At 44.3% G+C, this 22,805-nt stretch overlaps 1 protein-coding gene across 1 annotated transcript; it reads left to right on the top strand.

The window, feature by feature from the left end:
• Nucleotides 1-4,971: 4,971 nt before the first annotated feature.
• Rsl1d1 (ribosomal L1 domain containing 1) lies at nt 4,972-17,442 on the top strand. The gene is made up of 9 exons (XM_021209375.2): nt 4,972-5,126; nt 5,827-5,966; nt 6,866-7,001; nt 8,539-8,687; nt 8,772-8,873; nt 11,512-11,605; nt 11,688-11,810; nt 15,565-15,813; nt 16,687-17,442. The coding sequence occupies exons 1-9, from the start codon at nt 5,022-5,024 to the stop codon at nt 16,945-16,947; spliced, it is 1,359 nt and encodes a 452-aa protein (XP_021065034.1). The 5' UTR covers nt 4,972-5,021; the 3' UTR covers nt 16,948-17,442.
• Nucleotides 17,443-22,805: the final 5,363 nt, after the last annotated feature.

The following is a 22,805-nucleotide window of genomic DNA, read 5'->3' as shown; positions in this document are numbered from 1 at the left end:
CAGGCAGGCAGGCAGGAAGGCAGGCAGGCAGGCAGGAAGGCAGGAAGGCAGGAAGGCAGGAAGGCAGGAAGGCAGGAAGGCAGGAAGGCAGGAAGGAAGGAAGGAAGGAAGGAAGGAAGGAAGGAAGGAAGGAAGGAAGGAAGGAAAAAAAGAAAATCTTTTTTCTTTTCTGGGCAAAGTGCTTATAAATAATTCAATAAATACTACATAAAGGACTCAGTAAGTATAACGCTTGCTGTATCTGGATTTGTATTCTCATTACTCACGTAAAAAGCCAGACATGATAGTGCATGTCTGTAACTCCAGAGCTGGGAGACTGAGACAGGCGGACAGCAAGGCCACGCTGGCTAGTCAGTCTAGAAGAAACAGCAAACTTTCAGTTAGAGACCCCGTCTGAGAAAATAAGATGAAAAAGCAATTGAGGAAGACATCTGTCTTTAATTTTTACTGCTGTGATAAAACACTGACCAAAATATATGGGTTAATTTCATTTTCAGGTTGTATTCCATCACCGAGGTAAATCAGTGTAACACCTCAAGGCAGGGACTTGAAGCAGAGACCATGAAAGAACACTGCTTACTTATTTATTTGTTCCTCTTACCTTCAGGCCCACTTTTCCCAGGGTAGCATCACCAAGAGTAGGCTGAGCCCATCCACATCATTATTTCCAAAACCGTCTCATAGACTTCCCTAAGAGCCAATTCTATTGATGGAGGTAGTTCCTCACCTGGATCTCCTCCACCCAGATGACTCCAGCTTGCACCAAATTGAAAACTATGAAACTGTATTGTCAATGTCCTATTTCTGTTAAGAGACACCATAACTGCCAGGCACTGGTGGCACATGTCTTTAATCCCAGCACTTGGGAGGTAGAGACAGGCAGATTTCTGAGTTCAAGGCCAGCTTGGTCTATAGCATAGTTCCAGGACAGCCAGGGCTACACAGAGAAACCCTGTCTCGGAAAAGAGAGAGAGAGAGAGAGAGAGAGAGAGAGAGAGAGACAGACAGACAGACACCATATCCAGTACAACTCTTATAAAGGAAAACATTTAATTGGGGCTTGCTTACAGTTTCCGAGGGTTATCAGTCTGTTATAAAGGCAGGAGCAGGGCAGCATGCACGCAGATGTGGTGCTGGGGAAGTAATACATCCAGACTCCACGTCCACAGGAAGCAGGGAAAGAGAGACCCTGCCTGGCTTGAGCGTTTAGAACCGCAAAGCTCACCTTCAGTGACACACTTCCTCCAACAAGGCCATACCTCCCCATTATTTCTAACAGTCCTGCTCCCTGCTCATCCATCAATTAAAATGTGTTCCACATGTGAGGAGACATTGGAGGAGGTTGATATGAGATATTGTGCTAGCTGGTGTGGTAGTTTGGAGGAGAATAGTCATTCTTATACTGGGTCTGTGCCCCCACCCACACTTTCTTCTCTTTTCCTTAGTTCTCTTCTCTTTTAATCCACAATTAAAGATTTCTTGATGGCTCTGTTTTGGCTCTCTATTTCTCATCTATTTCCACAGCTGTAACCATCCCTATGAAGATGATGTTTAAGCTTTCTTCTTTTCTCAGAAACATCTTTCTCTACATTCCAGAATTACTTAGATATAGCACTGGAACTTTACACTTGAAATAGTGAAAAAGAATATTTCTTAAATTGTTTCTCAATTGCATTTTCTTGTGCCAGAGCTCACACGTGGAAATCTGAGGGCAACTTGCAGGGGTCTGATTTCTCTATTCATGATGTAGATTCTTTGAATCAAACTCAGATTACAGGGCTGATGGCAGGTATCTCTACTCACTGAGTCATCCCACCAAAGAATTCATTCCAACAGCTTCCAAATCTTTTCCTTTTCCTTCATTTTTAAATCCTGTTAATAATTATTAGTATTACTCACCTGTTCAGTAACTCCTGCTCAGGAGTTTGTGGATTATCTAGGTTTCCATATAGCTCCAAGGTTTTCTTTTGAAATGATTTCCATTTTGTTTTGTTTTGTTTTGTTTTGTTTTTCAAGACAGGGTTTCTCTGTGTAGCCCTGGTTGTCCTGGAACTCATTTTGTAGACCAGGTTGGCCTCGAACTCAGAAATCCGCCTGCCTCTGCCTCCCAAGTGCTGAGATTAAAGGCGTGCGCCACCACACTCGGCTTTGAAATGGTTTCATGTTGCTTAGACTGGCCTTAAACATGCCAAGTGACTAAGGCTTATTTTGAAATTCTTAATTCTATAATTCTAAGTGCTGATGTGAGCCACCAAACCCACATTGCAAACTATTATTCATCAAATTGAGGAATGAAGAGAAAAAACTTAAAAATAATTCTATTTGTCTTAGAAGTACTCAATGCTGAGAAAGGAAATACAAGGGAGGCACGTTGAGGGGATCATATGAGAACACGATAAAATTGGTGAATGTGAGGTACAAAAGTTCAAATATTAATTACACAGGTGAATATGTGAATGGGAGGACTATAAATCTCTATCAAACACCTATTGATAGAGAACAAATCGCCCCACTTTGGTAGCTAAAATTAGCAAAGGCTTATTTGGTTTTTATGAGAAAGCTAGGAGCAGCAGAGCTAAATGGTTCTGACTTGGTATCTCTCTGTGTCTGCAAAGAAGGCTTTACTTCCACCTTCATGCATGTGGTTACTAGCTGCTTGCCAAAGTAGTCTCACAGCGTATCATCTGGCTTCCCTCTGTCTCACAGCGTATCATCTGGCTTCCCTGTCTCACAGCATATCATCTGGCTTCCCTCTGTCTCACAGCGTATCATCTGGCTTCCCTCTGTCACAGCATATCATCTGGCTTCCCTCTCTCTAGGGCCACCTTACAAATGAGTGAATGAGAGGGAGTTGAAAAGACAAAAACTACATGCATAATAGTAATCATAAGTCTAATTTCAGAAATGACACTGAGATGAGAGTATTGCTCTATAGACCAGAATGGCTTAGAGTTCACTGCAATCCTTCTGTTAAAGGTCCCTCAGTACTGGGATTACAAGGACCATGCCATGCTTGACATCCTATCACGTTTCCAATACACCATTAGAAAGAACCCAGTCACTAAACCAGCTCACACTGAAAGAGGTGTGTGGGGTGTGTTTATGTTGAAGCTCCATTACTTGAAGTTAAGAATATCAAAGAGTTTAGATCTTTCACCTTTCAATACCAAAACCAGATCAACTTCACTAAAGTGTAATCCACCACTTTTCCTTTGCGATTAGTACTTTTTATTTCTTTAACGTGTAACTGAAATTTGGTAACTAGGTCCTTTGTCAGTTTTAAAAGCCTGTTTCTTCATTTTGCAATTCTTTGGCTCTAGTGACTTACTGTTTCCAAATGCCTCAAGGATCTATCATCTGAATTCATGTAATTTCCTTGGCCCAAAAGTCTGGTGCTTGAGGCTGGTGAGATGGCGGTAAGTGTACTGCTTGCTCTCCCTGAAGACTACAGTTTGATTCTCAGCAATCAAATGGTGATTTCCAAACCATCTGTAATTCTGATTTTCTAAGGGGATCTAACACTCTCTTCTGGCTCTCACCAGCACTGCCCACATGTGGTGCACAGATACAGATGCAAGTAAAACATCCATACACATAAAATAAAAATAATATATCTCTTAAAACAAACAAAAAAGCCCTAATACCAGCACTTGGGAGACAGAGGCAGGCAGATTCCTGTGAGCTTAAGGCCAGCCTGGTCTACAAAGGGAGATCCAGGACAGCCAGGGCTGTTACATAGAGAAACTGTCTCGAAAAACTAAAAAAGTCTGGTTCTCAAACTTGAATACAGGCAAAGATAACACCTAAGATCACCAATGCTCTTTGGAGTGTGTTAGCCTGCATACCTCAAGCCCAATGTAGCAAGTCATTGCAATATGTTAAAAGTCCATTTTATACTAGATTCTAAATAGCCAAGTAGAACCAGGTGCCAATGACTTTTCTAAAAATGTATTATACAAGTTAAATTAAGACAAGGTCCTCATCAGACACTAGCAAAGCATGATTCTGTTATATAAGGAGCACTTTTGGAAGACATCTGACAATGGAGAGCATTTTATTCCCACACAGCTAGCTGAGGGGAACCTGTCACTATCCTTAACATCCACCTAAAAATTTCTAAATAAATTATGTAACTGTGCCGGTACAAGGTGGGGGCAGGGGACTCACTCACTCTTGTAAATCTAGCATCTGAGACATGGGAAAGGAGGCTCACTCAGGTAATCCTGGGTTTTATAGGAAGATCTTGACTTAAGTGGGGGCGTATTGGTGAATGCTTTTAATCCTAGCACTCTGAAACCTGAAGCAGGAGGATCTCAGTGAGTTCGAGGTCAGACCTGTCGACACAGAGTTCCAGAATAGCCAGAACTGCCATAATAGAGAACCTGTGTCCATAACAGAAACCCTGTCTCGAGCCAATCGAAAAGAAAAACTGGTGGTACTATTCAGAGCTCCCTGTACTGACTGAGAACAACCTTAAATACGCGGTATTAGGCACGGTCACCACAGTGGGTATGCTTGGCCCACTCGTAGGACGTTCTGGCGTACTCTCTCCTACGCTAAAGTTATCCCTTCACACTCGCTCAAGGTCTTACCTGGGTCGAAGCTCCAGAGAGACCGACTCATTCTTTGGTTTCTCGCGCAGCATCCCGCGCCTAGCGTTGGCAGTTCCTCTTTATTTCCTGGGAATGCCACCAATTTGGGGAAACCGACGCCTGAAGCCGGAACGGAGTGGAGGAGCCACGGCTTCCCGTTCTGCAGAAGACAGCACGGGATAGAAGAGAGGGCTTTAGTCTCTCCTTAGGGCGCTCGCTCGGTGTCCTCCGGAAAGGTGCGACAGGGTTTGCACAGCCTACATCCTCAACACCAACTACTGGGAGGGCGGGCCCAGCATCTAATTTCGCGCTTTACCGGAAATGGCGTAACTAACCCCCCCCCGCGCAGTCTTACTGACTGCCTTCCGGTTCCGGGCCTCGGGGCTGCGCGTGAACTCTGACTTCCACAGGAGTTCCGCACGAGGCGACATGAAGGGCTCAGCGTCCGAATCTCCCAGTGCCTCGGTCGCTATGGCGACCACCACCGACGAGCAAGTGACCCCGACCTCTCTTTTACAGCTGGACCGAGAGCAGGCGAGTGACTTTTGGGGACGACGATCCGGGAAGCAGGGTGGTGAGGGCCCGCGATCGGCGCAAGGTGTGGGGCGAGAGGCTGGAAATGCAGTGGGCCGGTGACCGCGTGGGCTCTCCGGAGCCCGAGGCTGGCCTCTGGGGACGCACCCCAGCGGGCTCGCTCTCCTCACACTTACGGCCTGTTTGCCTCCTGTTAAAAGCGGGCTTCTGCGCTCGGTTCTGCAGCATCACAGTCATGTGTCCGTGCACAAAGTGTTGGTAGCAGGGCCGACGCGCCTTTCCTGATCGCTTCCTTTCTCGCAGAGGGCAGGAGAAGCTTCCGGATAGCCCTTCTCTTACGTAGAAAGGACAACGGGTAAACAGATTCTAGAAGCAGGTACTTAGATGTTTTAGACGGATTCTTACATTGCAATGGGTATAAATTGTAAGATCCTAACACGATGATGGAATTTTGCCCAATAGAAAAAGGAGCGCTAGGCTTTGTGGCGCACGCCTTTAATCCCAGCACAAGGGAGAGAGACAGGCGAATCTTTTGAATTCGATGCCAGCCTGGACTACGTATTCCAGGACAGCCAGAGCTATATAAGAAAACCCTTTATTAAAACGCCCCCCGCCCCCAAAGGAGCAAAGGAAACAAATATGTCTGTGTGGGAGCAATTAACATAGATTGAGGAAATTAACTTATTCTCTGTCTCTGCAGATTAGAAAAGCAGTGGAAGTAATATCTGATCGCTCAAAGTCCAAAACAAACAATAATGAATTGCTGTTGAATGGGAGCGAAAATTTATTTTTAATGGTGATATTATGGAAAATTCCAGAGAAAGAACTTCGGGCCAGAGTGTAAGTTCTTATTTATCTCTTGAGAGTTGTTTGGTTGCATTTGTTTGTTTTATTTGTTTTTGGGTTTTTTTGGCTATTTTTTTTTTAACATTTATTTTGTGTATGTGAGTACACTGTCGCTGTCTTCAGACACACGAGAAGAGGGCATCAGACCCCATTACAGATGGTTGTGAGCCACCATGTGGTTAATAGGAGTTGAACTCAGGACCTCTGGAAGGGCAGTCAGTGCTCTTAACGGCTGAGCCATCTCTCCAGCCCCCCACCCCCTTTATTTTTTTAAAACTCAGAGTGTGAGTGTACGAATGTGGGCCACATGTGTCCAGTGCTTGCAGAAGCCAAAAGAGAATGTCAGACCACCTAGACTGCAGAGATAAGAGGTTGTGAGCAGCCCAGTGTGGGTCCAGGTGACAGAAATCAGGTCTCCTGGGAAAGCAGCAAATGTCCTTAACTGCTGAATGTGTACAGTCCTGCATTTGGTCTCCTTAGCCCAATATTTTCTTTTTTAGAGCCAGAAGTGGCAGAGCCAGGCAGGTCTCTTGAGTTCGAAGCCAGCCTTGTCTTCAGAGCGAGTTCTAAGACAGAGAAACAATGACATGAAAACAAACAACTAAAAATAATTTTAAAGAGCATTTATTTGTGTTTGTCTGTCTGTGTGGAGGGTTGGGTGCACACATGTGGAAGTCAGTACCATTTTTCCCTACCATGTTGGTCCTGGAGCTTGAGCTCTGGTTGTTAGGCCTCGCACTGAGCGTGGGTTTTCACCCACTGATTCATCTGGCTTGCCTGCATGTATCGTATGTTCTCCTTAGCTCTCCTGGGTCAACAATGGCCTTGAGTGAGAGTAAGCATGTGTTGTGAATAATCCACGTACTTTCTGACCTTTTTTGTCTGTTTTGCAGATCTTTGCCTCATAGCATTCTCTCCGAATCCTCAGATGTATGTCTGTTCACAAAAGATGAATTCGATTCACCTGAACAGACAGAAGGTTTCTATAAAAAGCTTTTGAAAAAACATGGAGTTAACACTATCTCTCAGGTAGGAGGTGGACTGATGTGTTGACGTCCTTTCAAAGACTTCATAGAAATGAAGTATGATACACTACTGTAATTCTTGATCTTTCAGGTCTGTTTTCTTTGTAATTTTATTTTATTCTTTTATGGCTATGAATGTGTGTTCCTAACATGTATGCACCACATGGATGCAGGTGTCTTCCAGGGCCAGAAAGGGTTTTGAAGTCTTCTGGAGCTAGGGTTTCGGGTGGTTATGAGCTGCCTGATTGGTGTGGGAAATAAAACTCCGGTCCTTCAAAAGAGCATCAAGTGCTCTTATCCACCAAGCCGTCTCTCCAGCCCATTTTTCTCTTTTTAATGTAATTGTTGGCTGTATTTGCTTTTCCTAAAGGTGCTATTCTTTTTGTTTTGTTTTTTTGTTTTTCGAGACAGGGTTTCTCTGTGTAGCCCTGGCTGTCCTGGAACTCACTCTGTAGACCAGGCTGGCCTCGAACTCAGAAATTCACCTGCCTCTGCCTCCCAAGTGCTGGGATTAAAGGCATGTGCCACCATGCCGGGCTGCTAAAGGTGCTATTCTGATTGGTGTCTGAAAAGCTAAATGCATGTCAGATTTCATATATTATTTTTAATTGTCTTGAGCACAGTGCCTAAGGGAGAATGGGGTTCCCTGCAACTGGAGTTGTAGAAGATTGTTTCCATGTGTTCTGTCTAAGAGCAGTCAGCTCCGAAGCACTGAGCCATCTATACTCCCGTTGTAGATTGTTTAAAAACCTAATTTTTTTGTGTATTTGTAGAGTATTGTATGTCTGGTTCTGTTTATCTTTGTAGTCTGTTTCTTTATGTTTCTCCTGGTAGTAGGAATTGAATCCAAAACCTTACACATGTTAGACAAAACTTACACATGCTAGACTCTATCCCAAACTTGAAATGTAGACCAGGCGAGCCTCTAACTCAGAACAGATTTAACTTTTACACTTCTATATCAAGTGCTGCTACCTCCCCACCTACAATACCCTTGCTTTTTTAAAAGTGTCTGGGTGTTTTGTCTACATCTGTCTGTGCACCTTATACATATATAAGTACCCATGTAGACCAGAAGAGAGCCTTGAATTCCCTGGACCTGGAGAGAGGTACACATGGCCACAAGCTACTATGTGGGTTCTGGAATCAAACCCAGGTCCTCTGTAAGAGCAGCCAATACTTTTAACCACTAAGCTGTCTGTCCTGCAGCTCATTTTATTTTGTTTGAGATAGCATCTTGCTCAATTGCCTGGGCTACCCTCAGAGATAGTATTCTCCAACCTGAAATACCCAAGAACAAGTTATGTCATCTACTTCAGTGCCTGGCTGGCATGCTGGGATTTTATCCAGGCTCCTTGATTGTTCCTCTCAGGGTCTCCCAGCATCTGGCAAGGCCTCTGACATATTTTAGCTGCTTAGGACTTCATTGATCCAAGAGGGGCGTGGCTTTAGGTCCAGTCTGAAAAAGAAGTGTTAAATATTTCTCCTTCTGTTTTAGATGCTTAACATTTTATGGTTTTGATCTTGTTTCTGTATTCTAGATTATCCCTTTTAAAACTTTAAAAACAGAATATAAAGCCTATGAAGCCAAGCTCCGCCTCCTGGGTAGCTTTGAAGTCTTTATTACTGATGAGAGGATTCGACGGCATTTGCCCACACACATAGGGAGGCATTTCTATCAGAGGAAGAAGTGAGTTTATTTGCAGTGACTGGACTTGACTGGCATAGGGTTTCTGTGTCTCTCCGGTGTTCTGATGCCTGTATGCTTTTATAGAGTTCCAGTATCTGTGAACCTTCTGGCCAAGAATCTGTCCAAAGAGATTAACCGATGTATCACAGGGACCGTCTTAAACATCTCTAAGCGTGGTTCTTGCAGGTAACAAAGGACATTTATATGAGATTTCTTTAACTTTACATGTCAGGGTTTTGTAATCCACCCCACCCCCATTTAAAGATCTTATTAATAAGGACCTTCTATAAAACCTAAAAAAAATTTTTTTTTTTTTTTTTTTTGGTTTTCAATAAGTCTTCTGGGGGGGGGGGGAAAGCTTTAGAAGTAATTTTAATCCCCCATTAATGAATTCGTTGTCTGTTTGTTTTTTTGAGACAGGGTTTCTCTGTGTAACCCTGGCTGTCCTGAGACTCACTCTGTAGACCAGGCTGGCCTCAAATGCAGAAATTGCCTGCCTCTGCCTCCCCGGTGCTGGGATTAAAGGCATGCACCACCTCAGCCCGGCTGAGTTTGTCTTTGTTGTCTGATTTTCCTGGAGAGAGGTGAATTATGTGTTCACCCTGTGTAGGGCAGGAACCATAGACCAAGGAAGTGTTTGTACAGGTCTGTCTTGATGAACAGTGAGTTTGAACCCCGTGCATGGAGTTGTCATGGAAACTACCACTGGAGTTCTGTGCAGCTGCTGGTCACTCCATAGAAGGTGTTTGGAGCTCACTTACCCTTGGGGTGGAGCCTTTTTGGTATTGTGCCTATTCAGACCTGTTATCCTCCCCCTGGTTGGGGAATGTTTCAGCTGAGAGGAAGTAGCTACACATTGATTCCTTCAGTTCATCCTCACCCAAGATCCTGAACTAGGTAGAGCCTTACATACACCTAAGCTAAAGAAAAGACCTTTGGAGTCAACCAGATGGTTCAAGTTTAAGGCACCTATCCACCAAGCATGACAACTTATGTTTGGTTCCCAGGACCATCACTAGTAGGAGAGAACCAGTACTTGCAGATTGTCCTGTGACATACAGAACATACACTAGATAAATAAAAAGACTGGAGAAATGGCTCATCTATTCTTCAGAGAACCCAAGTATGATTTCCAACACCCGTGGTACATGTGGCTCACGACAACCTGTAATTCTTTCTCTAGGGATTGAATGTCTGGTGCTAAAGTACACCCACAGGATTTGGGATTTAGCTCAGTGGTAGAGTGCTTACAGCCTGGGTTCAGTCCTCATCTCTGAAGGGAAAAAATAAAAGGGCAGCCACATGTTCACATACACAGACACACACACATGTAAACCAGGCATGGTAGCACAACCCTCTAATCCTAGCACTGAGAAGGCAGAGAGACTCGTACATCTAAGTCTGAAGCAAACGTTGTCTACATAAGGAGTTCCAGCCCCGCTGGGCCTATATTGACACCCTGTCTCAAAATAAATTATTAAAATAACAGTTCTTGGTTTTAATATTTTTTTAAGATTTATTTTATTTATATGAGTACACTGTAATTCTCTGAAGACATACCAGAAGAGGGCATCAGATCCCATTACAGATGGTTGTGAACCACCATGTAGTTGCTGGGATTTGAACTCAGGACCTTTGGAAAAGCAGTCAGTGCTCTTAATCACTGAGCCATCTCTCCAGCACAGTTCTTGTTTTCACATAGGGTCTCATTATAATTCTGGATGGTTTGGAACTCAGAGAGATCCTCTGACTTCTACCCTGAATGTTGGTGTTGAAGGCTTGTCTCCCACCACACCCAGCTTGAAAAACAAAGGATAATAATTGCTTTCCAACCTTAAGTGTCAAAGATGGGGTCAGTGTGTGGGTCCAGGCTTAGCATAACAAACAATATAGATTCCCATTGCATGCTATCTTCAAGATGGAAGCCCCTTGATTAGCTTCAGTTAAATAACTAAGAGGAGTTGACATTGGGCCTGGCCTCCTACCCTTTCAGTTATAGGCTGCTGTCAAAGAAGTTTAGCGATACCAAATATAATGACCCACGTTAGACCACAAGAGAGCCTGGGCTAAGAGCTCCTCAGGTTTGAGAGTAGCCTGTACTGCATGGTGAGTTTGAATTTCTTTGATTGTTTGTTTGTTTTGCCTAGCACAATGGCTTCCTGTCTTGTCTCTTCCTCTTCTTTTCTTCACTTGGGCAAACAGCTTTACACACCTGCACATACAGAGTAGACAGACAGCCAGTGTCTGACTAAAGGAAAAAGAGCTGGAAACGAGGCTGCTGTGCAGTTGATATTCCATAAGATGCCACCGCAGTGAGCCTCGGGTGAGGGATTAGCAGGTCCAGCGCTATAGGAGCCCTGCTGGGCTTCCCATGCATTTCCTATGCCCTGTTCTTTAGCTGCAGAGATGTTTTGGTCTTTGCAAAAATAAGTTATCCATGAGAGACGAGAACTTTTTACTTCAGAAGGAATCAGCTGGATAGGACATGCAAACTATGAGGTGTCAATGGCTTTTGGGGGGTGATTTCTTCCCAGAACAGTTTTGGGTCAATGTGGGTTTTCCTGTTTTGTCTTTTACTATTGTGTATTTGAGTGTAGGTGTCAGAAGACATTTTCCAGGGTCAGTTCTCCTTTTACACTCAAGTCACTGGGATTGAACTCGATGGCTTTGGCTCAGGCTGTCAGGCTTGTGTGGGAAGAGCCATTTCGTGGTCCAACCTGTGGGTGTGTGTTGCTTTCAGCATGGTGGTGTTTTACCCCAGGTAGTGGAGTTTTAAAATACAAAAGTTCAAGATTAAAACCTTGATTTCTTTATTAAATTCTAGTACGGTCCGTATTGGTCACACTGGAATGGAGACTGAGCACATCGTTGACAACATCCTAGCTGTCTCAGAAATGCTTTCAGAAAAGTTGCCAGAGGTATGGTATGGCAAGTGCGTGCGTCTGTGTTCCATTCTAAACAAGCAGAGTGTATATAAATGGCATCCTTTCTTTGTTTCAGAAATGGCAGAGTGTGAAACTGTTGTTCCTGAAAACTGAGAAGTCGGTTTCCCTTCCCATCTTTTCTTCATTTGTCACATCTCAGGATGAAAACGTCGTTTCCCTCCGTAGTGTGAGGAAGCAAGTTAGTATAAAAGTTAAAATATTGGTTGGGGCTTAATAATGTGTAGCCAAGAGAGATCACAGCAAGTTCAGAGCTAACTTAAGCTATAAGACCCTGTTTCAAATAAATACTAAAGCTGAAGGTATAGATTCAATATTAAGGGGGATGTTCAGGCTTATTTTATGTGCCTTGGTGTTTTGACTGCATATGTGTTTATGAGTGTCAGATCTTCTGGAGTTAGAGTTGTGAACTGCCCTCTTGGTACTGGGAATTGAACCTGCATTCTCTGAAAAAGCAGATGGCTTAACCACTGAGCTTTCTCTCCAGCCCCAACAAAACATATCTTAATTTTGTGTGCTAGACAACGTTGAATGTCTTCTGCTGTTGCTATCCACCATCATTTTTGAAACAAGATCTTTCAGTGGAGGCCACTGATTGGCTGGACTAGCTGGCCAAGAGCTCCCAAGATCCTGGATGCACTCACTCGCCTATAATTAAGGTTCAGATGCCAAACATTGTGCCCATCTTGCTGTGTCTGTCATGTTTGCATGTAAACCCTTGGCCCACTGAGCCCTCTCCCCGGCCCCCAACTTTTGATACACACGCACACACACACACACTTATAGGCTTAATACTACAGGTGCTATTTCCAAAACAGAATGATAGGTGATGAAGAAGAGACATATAACTGATTGGAGTGGGGTTGTTTTGAACAATTCATCTTTGAGATGCTAATCATCTCTACTGAATTTTTCTTTTCTTTTTTTTTTTTTTTTTTGAGACAGGGTTTCTCTGTATAGCCCTGGCTGTCCTGGAACTCACTTTGTAGACCAGACTGGCCTCGAACTCAGAAATCCGCCTGACTCTGCCTCCCTAGTGCTGGATTTAAAGGCGTGCGCCACCACGCCCGGATTTCTACTGAATTTTTCATCTCTGTGTTTTGTTTTGTGTCTTTATCTTTAGGAGTTGCATATTGTCTTAGTATTCTATTGCTCCGAAGAGATATTATGAGCACAGCAATTCTTGAAGCATTTCTGGGGCCTTTCTAACAGTTTCATAGGCTAAGTTATTGGCAGGAACATTGCAGCATGCAGGCAGACATGGTGCTGGAGAGTAGCTGAGAGTTCCACATCCAGATATGCAGGCAGCAAGCATGCTTCCTCCAACAAGGCCACATGTCCTAATATTTTCAAATAGTGTCATTCCCTAATGACCGAATGAATGTTCAAATGAAAAACCCTTTAAGGGTCATTCTTAGTCAAACCTTCACACATTTTGTTCTGACATCTGCCTGCCTTCACCTCCTGAGTGATGGGATTAAAAGTGTGCATCACCGCTGGACAGTGGTGGTGCACACCTTTAATCCCAGCACTTGGGAGGCAGAGGCAGCCAGATTTCTGATTTTGAGGCCAGCCTGGTCTACAGAGTAAGTCCCAGGACAGCCAGGACAACACAAACTCTACCTTGAAAAACCAAAGAAAAAAAGTGTGCATCACCATCCCCTGGCTGAAATTTGTATTGGTCCTTTGTTTTTCTGTTTTTTTGTTGTTTGTGTTTTAAATATGGTCGTGGACTAGGCTGGCCTTCCCTGTCTCTAGAGTGCATTTGCATGCTGGAATTAAAGGAATGTACCCCATGCCTGGGTTTTCCTCCAGCTATCTTTATAATAAGTCTTAACAAGAGAAACAGCAAATGTTTTGATGACAGCTTGTCATAATCAGCTCAGTGAATCTCAGTGTTGCAAGTTATCTCACACTGAAGCCGTTGAGAACCCAGTAGTTGTCGGGCCCACTAGCCTGTGTGCTTCAGTACCCCAACTTGGTGACTAAGACCTAAGGGATTTTTGGAGAGCTGTTGGTGCTGATAGCAGCATCTCGGTGTAGCTGGGTTTTCCTACTTTGTGGTTCGCCCTTTCTCCCATCTTTATCTCCCCAGCTTCACCCCTCCCTCACCCCCGGTATCATTAAGTAGAGAAAGAGGGGAGAGAGATCCCTGAGTCTAATTTCCTTGTTTGTGTTTCTTCTCCCAGCACACTACTACAAACCAGAACCACTAATCATCACCCCCTGTCGCTGCCCTAGGTTTTTATGTCCTCTGAGAAGTTTGCAGAATTCCAAATGCTATACATCAAAGAAACGATCTGCAGCTAGCAAAGCCATGCTCCTGCTAGAGCATGAAGCAAGTCATGGTCAGCTGCTGCAGAGTCAAGCAGCCCATATCCCACACCAGGGATGAAAATGAAACCATGTTGTGGGTTGTTTCTTTCAAGTCAGGGTTTCTCGGCCTGCCTGCCTGTCCTGGAGTCACTCTGTACAACCGGCTGACCTCGTACTCACAAGGACCTACCTGCTTCTCCCTCTTTGGGATTAAAGGCGTGTGCCACCACTTTCTCAAAAATGTCACTGCAACTGGGTACACAAGTCAAAGGAGAAAGCCCATTGAGTGAAAGGCATTCTGCTAACCTTTCTTCCCCTCCACCATGCTCCTTTTTTTCTGGGCTGCATCTCGGGGTGTACTGCTTCAATTTAGAGTGGGATTCCCCGTATTCATTATAGGAATCAACCCTGCTTCTCAGTCCCTGCAATGGATAGACTCTAAAGAGACAGTTAAAGGTGCAGGAATGGTTGACACTTTAGCTATGAGGCGGGGACTGTGAAAATGATTGACACTTTAGCTATGAGGCGGGGACTGTGAAAATGATTGACACTTTAGCTATGAGGCGGGGACTGTGAAAACGCTCTGAGTGAACCACCACCCTATCGCACTTTGAAAACTGGAGAGTCAAGCCTGCTAGGCTCTGTGGGTAAAAGTGCTTGCCACGCAAAGACGTGACTGGAGTGTGAGCCAGTTCTGGGAAGGTAGAGAAAGATGGATCCCTGGTGCTCTCTGGTGAGTCAGTTTAGTGTAGCCAATCATCGAGACCAAGATCCTATAAGAGACCTGTCTTCAAGTGGGTGCCCCTGAACAATGCCCAAAGTTGACCTGTGGTGTGGACATACATACGCACTTCCACAAAGGACAGGTAGATCAGTAATGAGTGAAACCAAAATTAGGCTTAGTGGCCATGGGCTCTGCTTCCTGCTTATTTATTCTGGAGTGTAGCTCTTAATAGGAAAGGATTCCATAGACCTTTTTTTTTTTTTTGGTTTTTCGAGACAGGGTTTCTCTTTGTAGCCCTAGCTATCCTGGAACTCACTCTGTAGACCAGGCTGGCCTTCTCTCTGCCTTACCTCCCACCTCTCGGTTGCATGCATACATTCATTTTCATGGTGGGTATTGAGTACGGGACCTTGGACACTGGTAGACGTGGTATAGCACTAAATTAAACCCACAATTCTCTTAGTTTGAAACAGAATCTAAGTTTTAAACTTAAATAACTAGCTCAAATTGGCCTTTGAGGTTGCCATCCTCCTGCCTCAGCCTTCCAGGTCATTAGCATGCTAACAGGTACTGTTTTCAGCTACACTGTGTGTGTATGTGTGTGTGTGTGTGTGTGTCCAAGTGTCCAAGTCAAAATAGAAAACCACGTGTGGAGCATGTAATTGTAGCCCATGGCAGGCAGGTAAGGTTAAGTTCAAGGTGAACCTTTCTGAGCTACACCTCTTACCCTCCAAACAAACAGACTGAGGTGTAACTGTCTAGAAGTGGAGTAGTCTGTCTGCATGGGTCAAGGATGTTTCAGGGAACTTGTGAATACTTGACTTCAGCTTCTAAACCTGTGCCATGTGTTTTCTGTGGATGGTTCCTACTAAAATTTTATTTTGTGTTATGGTAGGAACTAAAGAAAAGAAAGCGTGAAAATGCAAAGTTGAAGAAGAAAAGCAAAATGTTAAAGAAGTCCAAGAAGGCTGCATCTCTTTTACCTCAGAGAGGGTTGGTTAGCAGTGCTCCAGCGAAGGGCCCAGGGGCCCAGAAGAAAAAGACCAACAAGGCACGTGCAAAGCAAAACGTTACAGAGGAGTGTGAAGAAACAATTCCACAACTGGTACCAATAGGAGAGACTCTGGATAAAGAAAATGTAAAGGTATTTGTATTGATTATCTTTATAGTGGCTGCTGAGTTTCAGGCCAAAGCTGCTAGGTGGTGGTGCGGGTGGGGCCACACCTTTACTCCAGCACTTGTGATCCTGGGGTAGGTGGATCTCTGAATTGGGGCCTGGACTACATAGTGACTTCCAGGACAGCCAGGGCTACACAAAGAGAAACACTGTCTCGGGGGGAAGGGGGGTAGTAAAAGTACTGATTTACTTACTTTAGCATCTTGAATAATCTGAAAGGCCTGTGCTACTTTACAGTAGGGCATCTTCTAGAAGTGTATCTCATATGTAGATGTTCATTGAGAGGACATACGAAGTATCAGTCCATGTGAATTCTCGGTGCTCTGATGTCAGCACAGAATGTGGCTGCTGCTAGCACAATACAACCTACTGGTATAGCCGGGCCTGGTAGCGCAGGCCTTTAATCCCAGCACTCGGGAGGCAGAGGCAGGTGGATTTCTGAGTTCGAGGCCAGCCTGGTCTACCAAGTGAGTTCCAGGACAGCCAGAGCTACACAGAGAAACCCTGTCTCGAAAAACCAAAAAAAAAAAAAAAAACAACCTACTGGTATAATGTTCCTAATATTGAAGTAGGAGTATACTCTAAAGGCTACACATGAGCCTGCAATCTCAGGCTGAGGCACAAGCATTCTCACTTTTAACCCAACCTGGAATACATCCTGCCAAGTAAGACCCTGTCTCAAAAAGAAAGAAAATAATGTCTGGTGCTGGAAAGACCCCCATCATTCTACCACACTGCAGTACACACAGGGTTGCGAGCACATTAGTGGCTCCTTAAGTTTGATTGTTAGATATTGTTCTTTATTGTTCTAGACTTAATTTCCTCTCTTTCTTTTTTAAGATGCAGGAAAATATCACAGGGAAAAAAGCTCCAAAATCGAAATCTGATCCAAGCACACCTCGGGGTAAGAAAAGGAAGGCCTTACTGGCTACAGAGACTCCAGGAGCCTCAGCTCCTGGGACCTCAGGGAAGAAGCAAAAGAAGGATGTTCGGGAATTCAGAAAGCCAGAGGCCAGGTCCTTCTCTACTCCCGGGAAATCTGGAAAGAAAGCTTCCAACACACCCAGAAACAAAAAACCCCAGGCAGCCCACTCAAACTGAAATTAGTGCATTGGCATGAAGCACATCAGAGTAACTAGAGCTTCTCAAGAATAGTTAGACAGGGTGTGATGGCACACTCACACATTGTGGAAGGCAGAGATAGGCAGATGTATGTGAGTTTGAGGCCAGCCTAGTTGTCTACAAAAGCATTTGGGTCACCTGGGATAAAGCAAGAATTCAGTATTTAAAGGCCAGATTTAAGTCCTGGGCTTGGTGGTAAAACACTTGGCCAGTATATCCAAGCTCCTGGCTTCAGTACCCAGAACTGTCAAACAAACAAAGCCCCACCCAACAAAATGTATTCTGCTGCTGCTTCCATCATAGCCTTTTCAACAAGGAGTCCTGGAGAAGTTTCCATGGGTGTCTCTGAATTTAATATTTCTGTTGTACAAACTAGGTTTGAGATACAAAAATATTTTTAAATTGTTCAGTGTATTTGCTGATGGTTGTGTTTGCTTTTGTAAAAATTAAACTATTACATCCCCTCTGTGTAAACTCACTGTACTGTTGGTGTTTCACATCTCACCTGACTAATTTTGAAGACATATAGGAGCAACAGCTTTCCAGTTGGGCAGGTTAGTTAATTTCTGCAAACATTCCCTGAGTGGTTGGTGTGGGATTGAAACATAAAAATTAACTCCAGTGGTCTGGAGAAATAGCTCAGAGGTTAAGTGCACTGGCTGCTCTTCCAGAGGTCTTGAGTTAAATTCCCAGCAACCACATGGTGGCTCACAACCATCTGTAATTGGGTCTGATGCCCTCTTCTGGTATGCAGGTGTACATGCAGATAGAGCACTCATACATAAGTAGAGATCTTTTTTTTTAAAAATCAACTCCAGGGCAGGAGACACAGTTCAGGTGGTCCTACTATACAGAAGACTCAGGTTCAGTTCCCAGGACCATCACGATGGCTCTCTGCCACAAACCACCCCAGTCCGGTATGGGGGCTCTGGAAGGTGGGTAAGGATTCAGCTGTGACAGTCAGAGGCAGTTTGAATCTGACTGTATTTTGCAGCTCTCAAGCAGGTGATTTTATACATTAAAAACCAAACATTGCATCTCTTAGAAACTGTATCCAGTGAAACAATCACAAATACCAACAAAAATCATCCAAGCATTACAACTCTGAAACTATGTATTCAGTGAATCACATATAAAACAGGTAACATCATTATTAATATAAATCATCAAAATACAACAATTCTAAAAGGATGTATTCAGTGAGGCAGTCATCCAAGGCTAGTGGCATATTTCCAAGAGCAGGTTAATAAATCTTTATGATCAGTGCTCTTAACCACTGAGCTAACTCTCCAGCCCCATATGGTCAATTATTCAACATCTAGTGCATGATTTTTTTATAAATCTTCAATGCATAAATTTAAACTACTTTAATTCTTTCTAATTAAGACTTTCTTTACCATATACCAAAACCAACCTCTGATAACACACCTGTAGCCCTATGAAATTTTATTGTTGGGAAAGTTTTTAATTTATAGTTGTTTTGTAAATGGTTAAAAGCATTGGTTTCCCTGGGGATAAGGTCATACTAGTGACCCAATCTCAAGGGATGGTTTCTTAACCATTATTCTCGCTTAAGATCTTGGCCTAGGCTACCAGGAACATGTAAATAAGAAAAGGAATAAGAAAACAATACAGGTATATTGCCACAAGAAGACAGCTCAATAATTTTCCAAGAATTCCACAACTGGTTCCAGGAGGCCTCCCCGTTAACTACAGTTCTAGGGATTTGAAGCCTTCTGACACCAGCACAGAAATGGTACACAGATGTATATTCATGCAGGCAAAATACCCCAACAACAAATCAACTACAAAATGGAGCAGAGGGGTTTCTTGCTTTGTGTGGCTTGTCTGGAAGGGTTTTGGTATGAAGTATTAATGCAGTGCCTCAATACACTCACACCTAAACATAAATATGTGTGTATACTCCCACACATAAATATAAATGTGTGTGTGAGTATACTGTAGTTGCCTTTAGACACAGCAGAAGACCCCATTACAGATCATCAGATCCCATTACAGATGGTTGTGAACCACCATGTGGTTGCTGGGAATTGAACTCAGGACCGCTGGAAGAGCAGCCAGTGCTCTTCAACACTGAGCCATCTCTCCTGCCTAAATACTCTGGTTTTAATCTTAAGAGCCAAACAGGGAGCCAGCATTGCTACATAGTGAAATGGTGTCAAAGGAATATGGATGCACTTAAAAAAGACTGCCTCTACTTCCCAAGTGCTTCTAAGCAGTTAAGTTATTTTGCAGCACAATGACTTTGGTCTGTTTAGGCATCTTGACTCCAACATGGATGCTTATTCTTCTGGTCGTAAGTGAAATGTGTGCAGTCTTCTCTGTATAAATAACCAGACAAATTTAGACTAAGTGGCAGTGTAGACAGTAGATTATAGATGCTTCTGAGTTAAACTGGAATAAAAAAAAAAAAAAAAAAAAAAAAAAACCACCCGTTCAAGCTGGGGGTGGGGAAGACTAGAGATGGCTCAGTGGTTAGGAGCATTGACTGCTCTTCTATAGGTCCCGAGTTCAATTCCCACCAATTACGTAGTGGCTTACAACCATCTGTAATAGGATCCAATGCACTCTTCTAGCATGTCTGAAGACAGTGACAGTGTACATAAAATAAATATTTTTTTAAAAGTCATTTTAAAAAAAAGAAAAGGAAGCCCAGGAGTGATAGTACACACCTTTAATCCTAGCACTTGGGAGGCAGAGGCAGGAGGATTTCTGTGACTTTGAAGCCAGCCTAGTCTACAGAGGAACTTCCAGAATAACCAGTACTATACATAAACCTCCAAAATAAAGAAATAAATAAAATATCAAATTCTTAGCAAGTGGAGACAAGCATAAACTCCAGCAGCCTCAAACCTCTTCCAATGTTAGAAGTCTCTCACATAGGCTTCTCCCGGGAGCTGCTGTGTTGTGCCTTGTCTTGTGAGGGTTTTCTTCAGCCTCTGTAGAACACCTGACACACTCACATTGGTCAATGAATTAAGAGGATACTGTGTTTAGTGGAACTCCTTTCCCCACTTCCCAACCATGAGAGTTCAGGTTGCTTCAATTCTGCACTCAAGGGCCTATGCATAAAACTGAGTCAGCCCTGCTCACTCCCCACTGAAAGACCCTTCTGAAAGTCCTTGCTGCTTTCGAAGAAACCATTTCTGGCATTTGTTGGCTTACTTAAAACGTACCCATCAAGCGGGGCAGTGGTGGTGCACACCTTTAATCCCAGCACTTGGGAGGCAGAAGCAAGCGGATTTCTGAGTTCACAGACAGCCTGGTCTACACAGAGAAACCCTGTCTCAAGGTTGAAGTCGAGGCCTCAGGGCTCGTGAAGATAAAGCTGAAGATAAGGGGTGGATCCCCATCACTAAGCTGGGCTGCCTGGTTAAGGACATGAGGATCAAGTCCTCGGAGGAGATCTACCTGTTCTCCCTGCCCATTATGGAGTCTGAGATCATTGACGTTTTCCTGGGTACATCCCTAAAGGATGAGGTTCGGAAAACCATGCCAGTGCAGAAGCCGCCTCGGGCTGGCCAGCGGACCAGGCATTTGTCGCTATTGGGGACTACAATGGTCTTGGTGTTAAGTGCTCCACTGCCAACCGAAGGGCCATCATCTTGGCCAAGCTTTATATCATCCCTGTGTGGAGAGGCTACTGGGGGAACAAGATTGGCAAGCTCCACACTGTTCCATGCAAGGTGACAAGCCACTGTGGCTCTGTGCTGATACGACTCATCCCAGAGGCACTGCCATTGTCTCTGCTCCTGTGCCCAAAAGGCCACTGATGATGGCCAGTATAGATGACTGCTACACTTCAGCCAGGGGCTGCACTGCCATCCTGGGCAACTTTGCCAAGGCTACCTTTTTTTTTTTTTTTTCTTTTGGTTTTTCGAGACAGGGTTTCTCTGTGTAGTCCTGGCTGTCCTGGAACTCACTCTGTAGACCAGACAGGCCTTGAACTCAGAAATCCACTTGCCTCTGCCTCCCGAGTGCTGTGTTTCTAATATTCTTATCTGAGCCTACTTCCTTGTCTGAGTCTAGTGACAGACACCACATTTCTAGAAGTGGCACCAAAAGCTCTCCACAGTAGAGTTTTGCTATTTTAGCTCTGACCTGAAATTATGTAGCCCAGACTGCCCTTGAATTTGTAACTATTGTTTTTGACTCACCTTCTTCTAAAGCTGAGGTTACAAGCATATGCCAGCAAGCCCAACCTGAACCATGTCTGACCTTGTGTCCCGGGATGGCCTCAAACTCCCCCTGCCTCAAGCTCCTAAATGCCTCCTCCTCCTCTGTCCTGGATATCTCAGCTAGAGGCAGACCAGCTCGTTGATCGGTGTGGTGGTGTCTGTCAGACATTTCTGGCAGGAAACCAGATAGGCTTAGTCAGGTGGGTCCTGTGGGAAAACACAAATGAAACCCCTCTAGACTGTGAAAAGAGGGTCTGGTCCCTTTGTAACCCCATCCTAAGGACCACCCTATCCCACTTGGATGGGGACGGTGTGGGGTGCTAATTTTGATGTGTGCCAATGGAGGGAGATAGGAGTTATGTAGATGTTAAATATGTTTAGTGTAGTCAGACCTTTCATTGTAACTAGGGGGTAGGTGGCTGTCTTTTGTTTTAGAAGTTGGGCTTTTAGGGTTTGATGTGTTTTTTTCTACTATTCCTTGGCCCCGCCGTATGGTGGGCAATTTCCCAGTGTGTGCAGGTTTTGAACTGAGGGCTAATGAAGGCAGGGCCATTATCAGTTTTTACCTATTGAGGAATGCCCATCATGGCCAAGGTGGAAAGCATATGGAGAATCAACCTTTTTGATTTTTTACTTGTTTGGGGGCCATAGCCCATATAAAATGCGAGTACTTATCTATGGTGACAAAAACATTTCTGTCTACCGAATTGGGGAATATGGGTGACATCAATTTGCCATAAGGCATTGGACTTAAGGCCTCAGGGATTGGTGCCCATCATCTGTAAAGCTGGGGTGGTAATGAGAGAGGCACAAGAGGAGCATGTCTTCATTATCCTTTGGAGCTGAGCAAGCGGGGTGTGGGGGAAGCGGACATGCAGCCCCTTTATGTTTGTGTGTGGGCATGAATGGAACTGGTCTGCTTGCTCAGTGCAGGCTAGGAATGGTTCTGTTGAGGCGGTTTGGTTAAGGAGTGCATTTCCCTGAGAGACCGGGCCTGGCAAGGGACTGTGAGATCTGACATGTCCCATGTAGATGGGAGAGGTTGTTTCCTTTAAGAGGTGGAAACCTTTGTGATTAGAGGGGAAAGTGGGTTGGCGTCTAGTTTGACCAAGGGTCTGGACAGTCAGGGGAGCAAAGTGACAGCATATGCACTGCCTGAAGAGAGATTAAGGGACTCCCTGACTTCCTTAACCCTTCTATTGCAGAGAGTGATGGAGCATCTCTCAGAATTGTAGACTAGGGGGTTCATCCTCGGGGGAGTAGTATATCACTGCCTCAGCACCCCTCTTCCCCCCATCAGTAAATATGAGGGGGCTTTGCAATGGAAACTTCTAGTTTCTTTGGAAAGTTACTTATGTCAAATCTTTCACTGGGGCACACAGGTGAAAGGGTCTTGCTAAAAGCAAACACATAGCCGGGCGGTGGTGGCGCACGCCTTTAATCCCGGCACTCAGGAGGCAGAGGCAGGTGGATTTCGGAATTCGAGGCTGGCCTGGTCTACAAAGTGAGTTCCAGGACAGTCAAGACTACACAGGGAAACCCTGTCTTGAAAACAAAATAAAACAAAAAAACAAAATAAAACAAAACAAAAAGCAAACACGTGAAAGACTGTTTTCCTGAAGCAACCACAGGTGAAAG

Source organism: Mus pahari, chromosome 12 (genome assembly GCF_900095145.1).
Source record: "Mus pahari chromosome 12, PAHARI_EIJ_v1.1, whole genome shotgun sequence".
Taxonomy (NCBI): domain Eukaryota; kingdom Metazoa; phylum Chordata; class Mammalia; order Rodentia; family Muridae; genus Mus; species Mus pahari.
The sequence above is the reverse complement of the archived record's forward strand: the minus strand, read 5'-3'. Positions and strand labels throughout refer to the sequence as shown.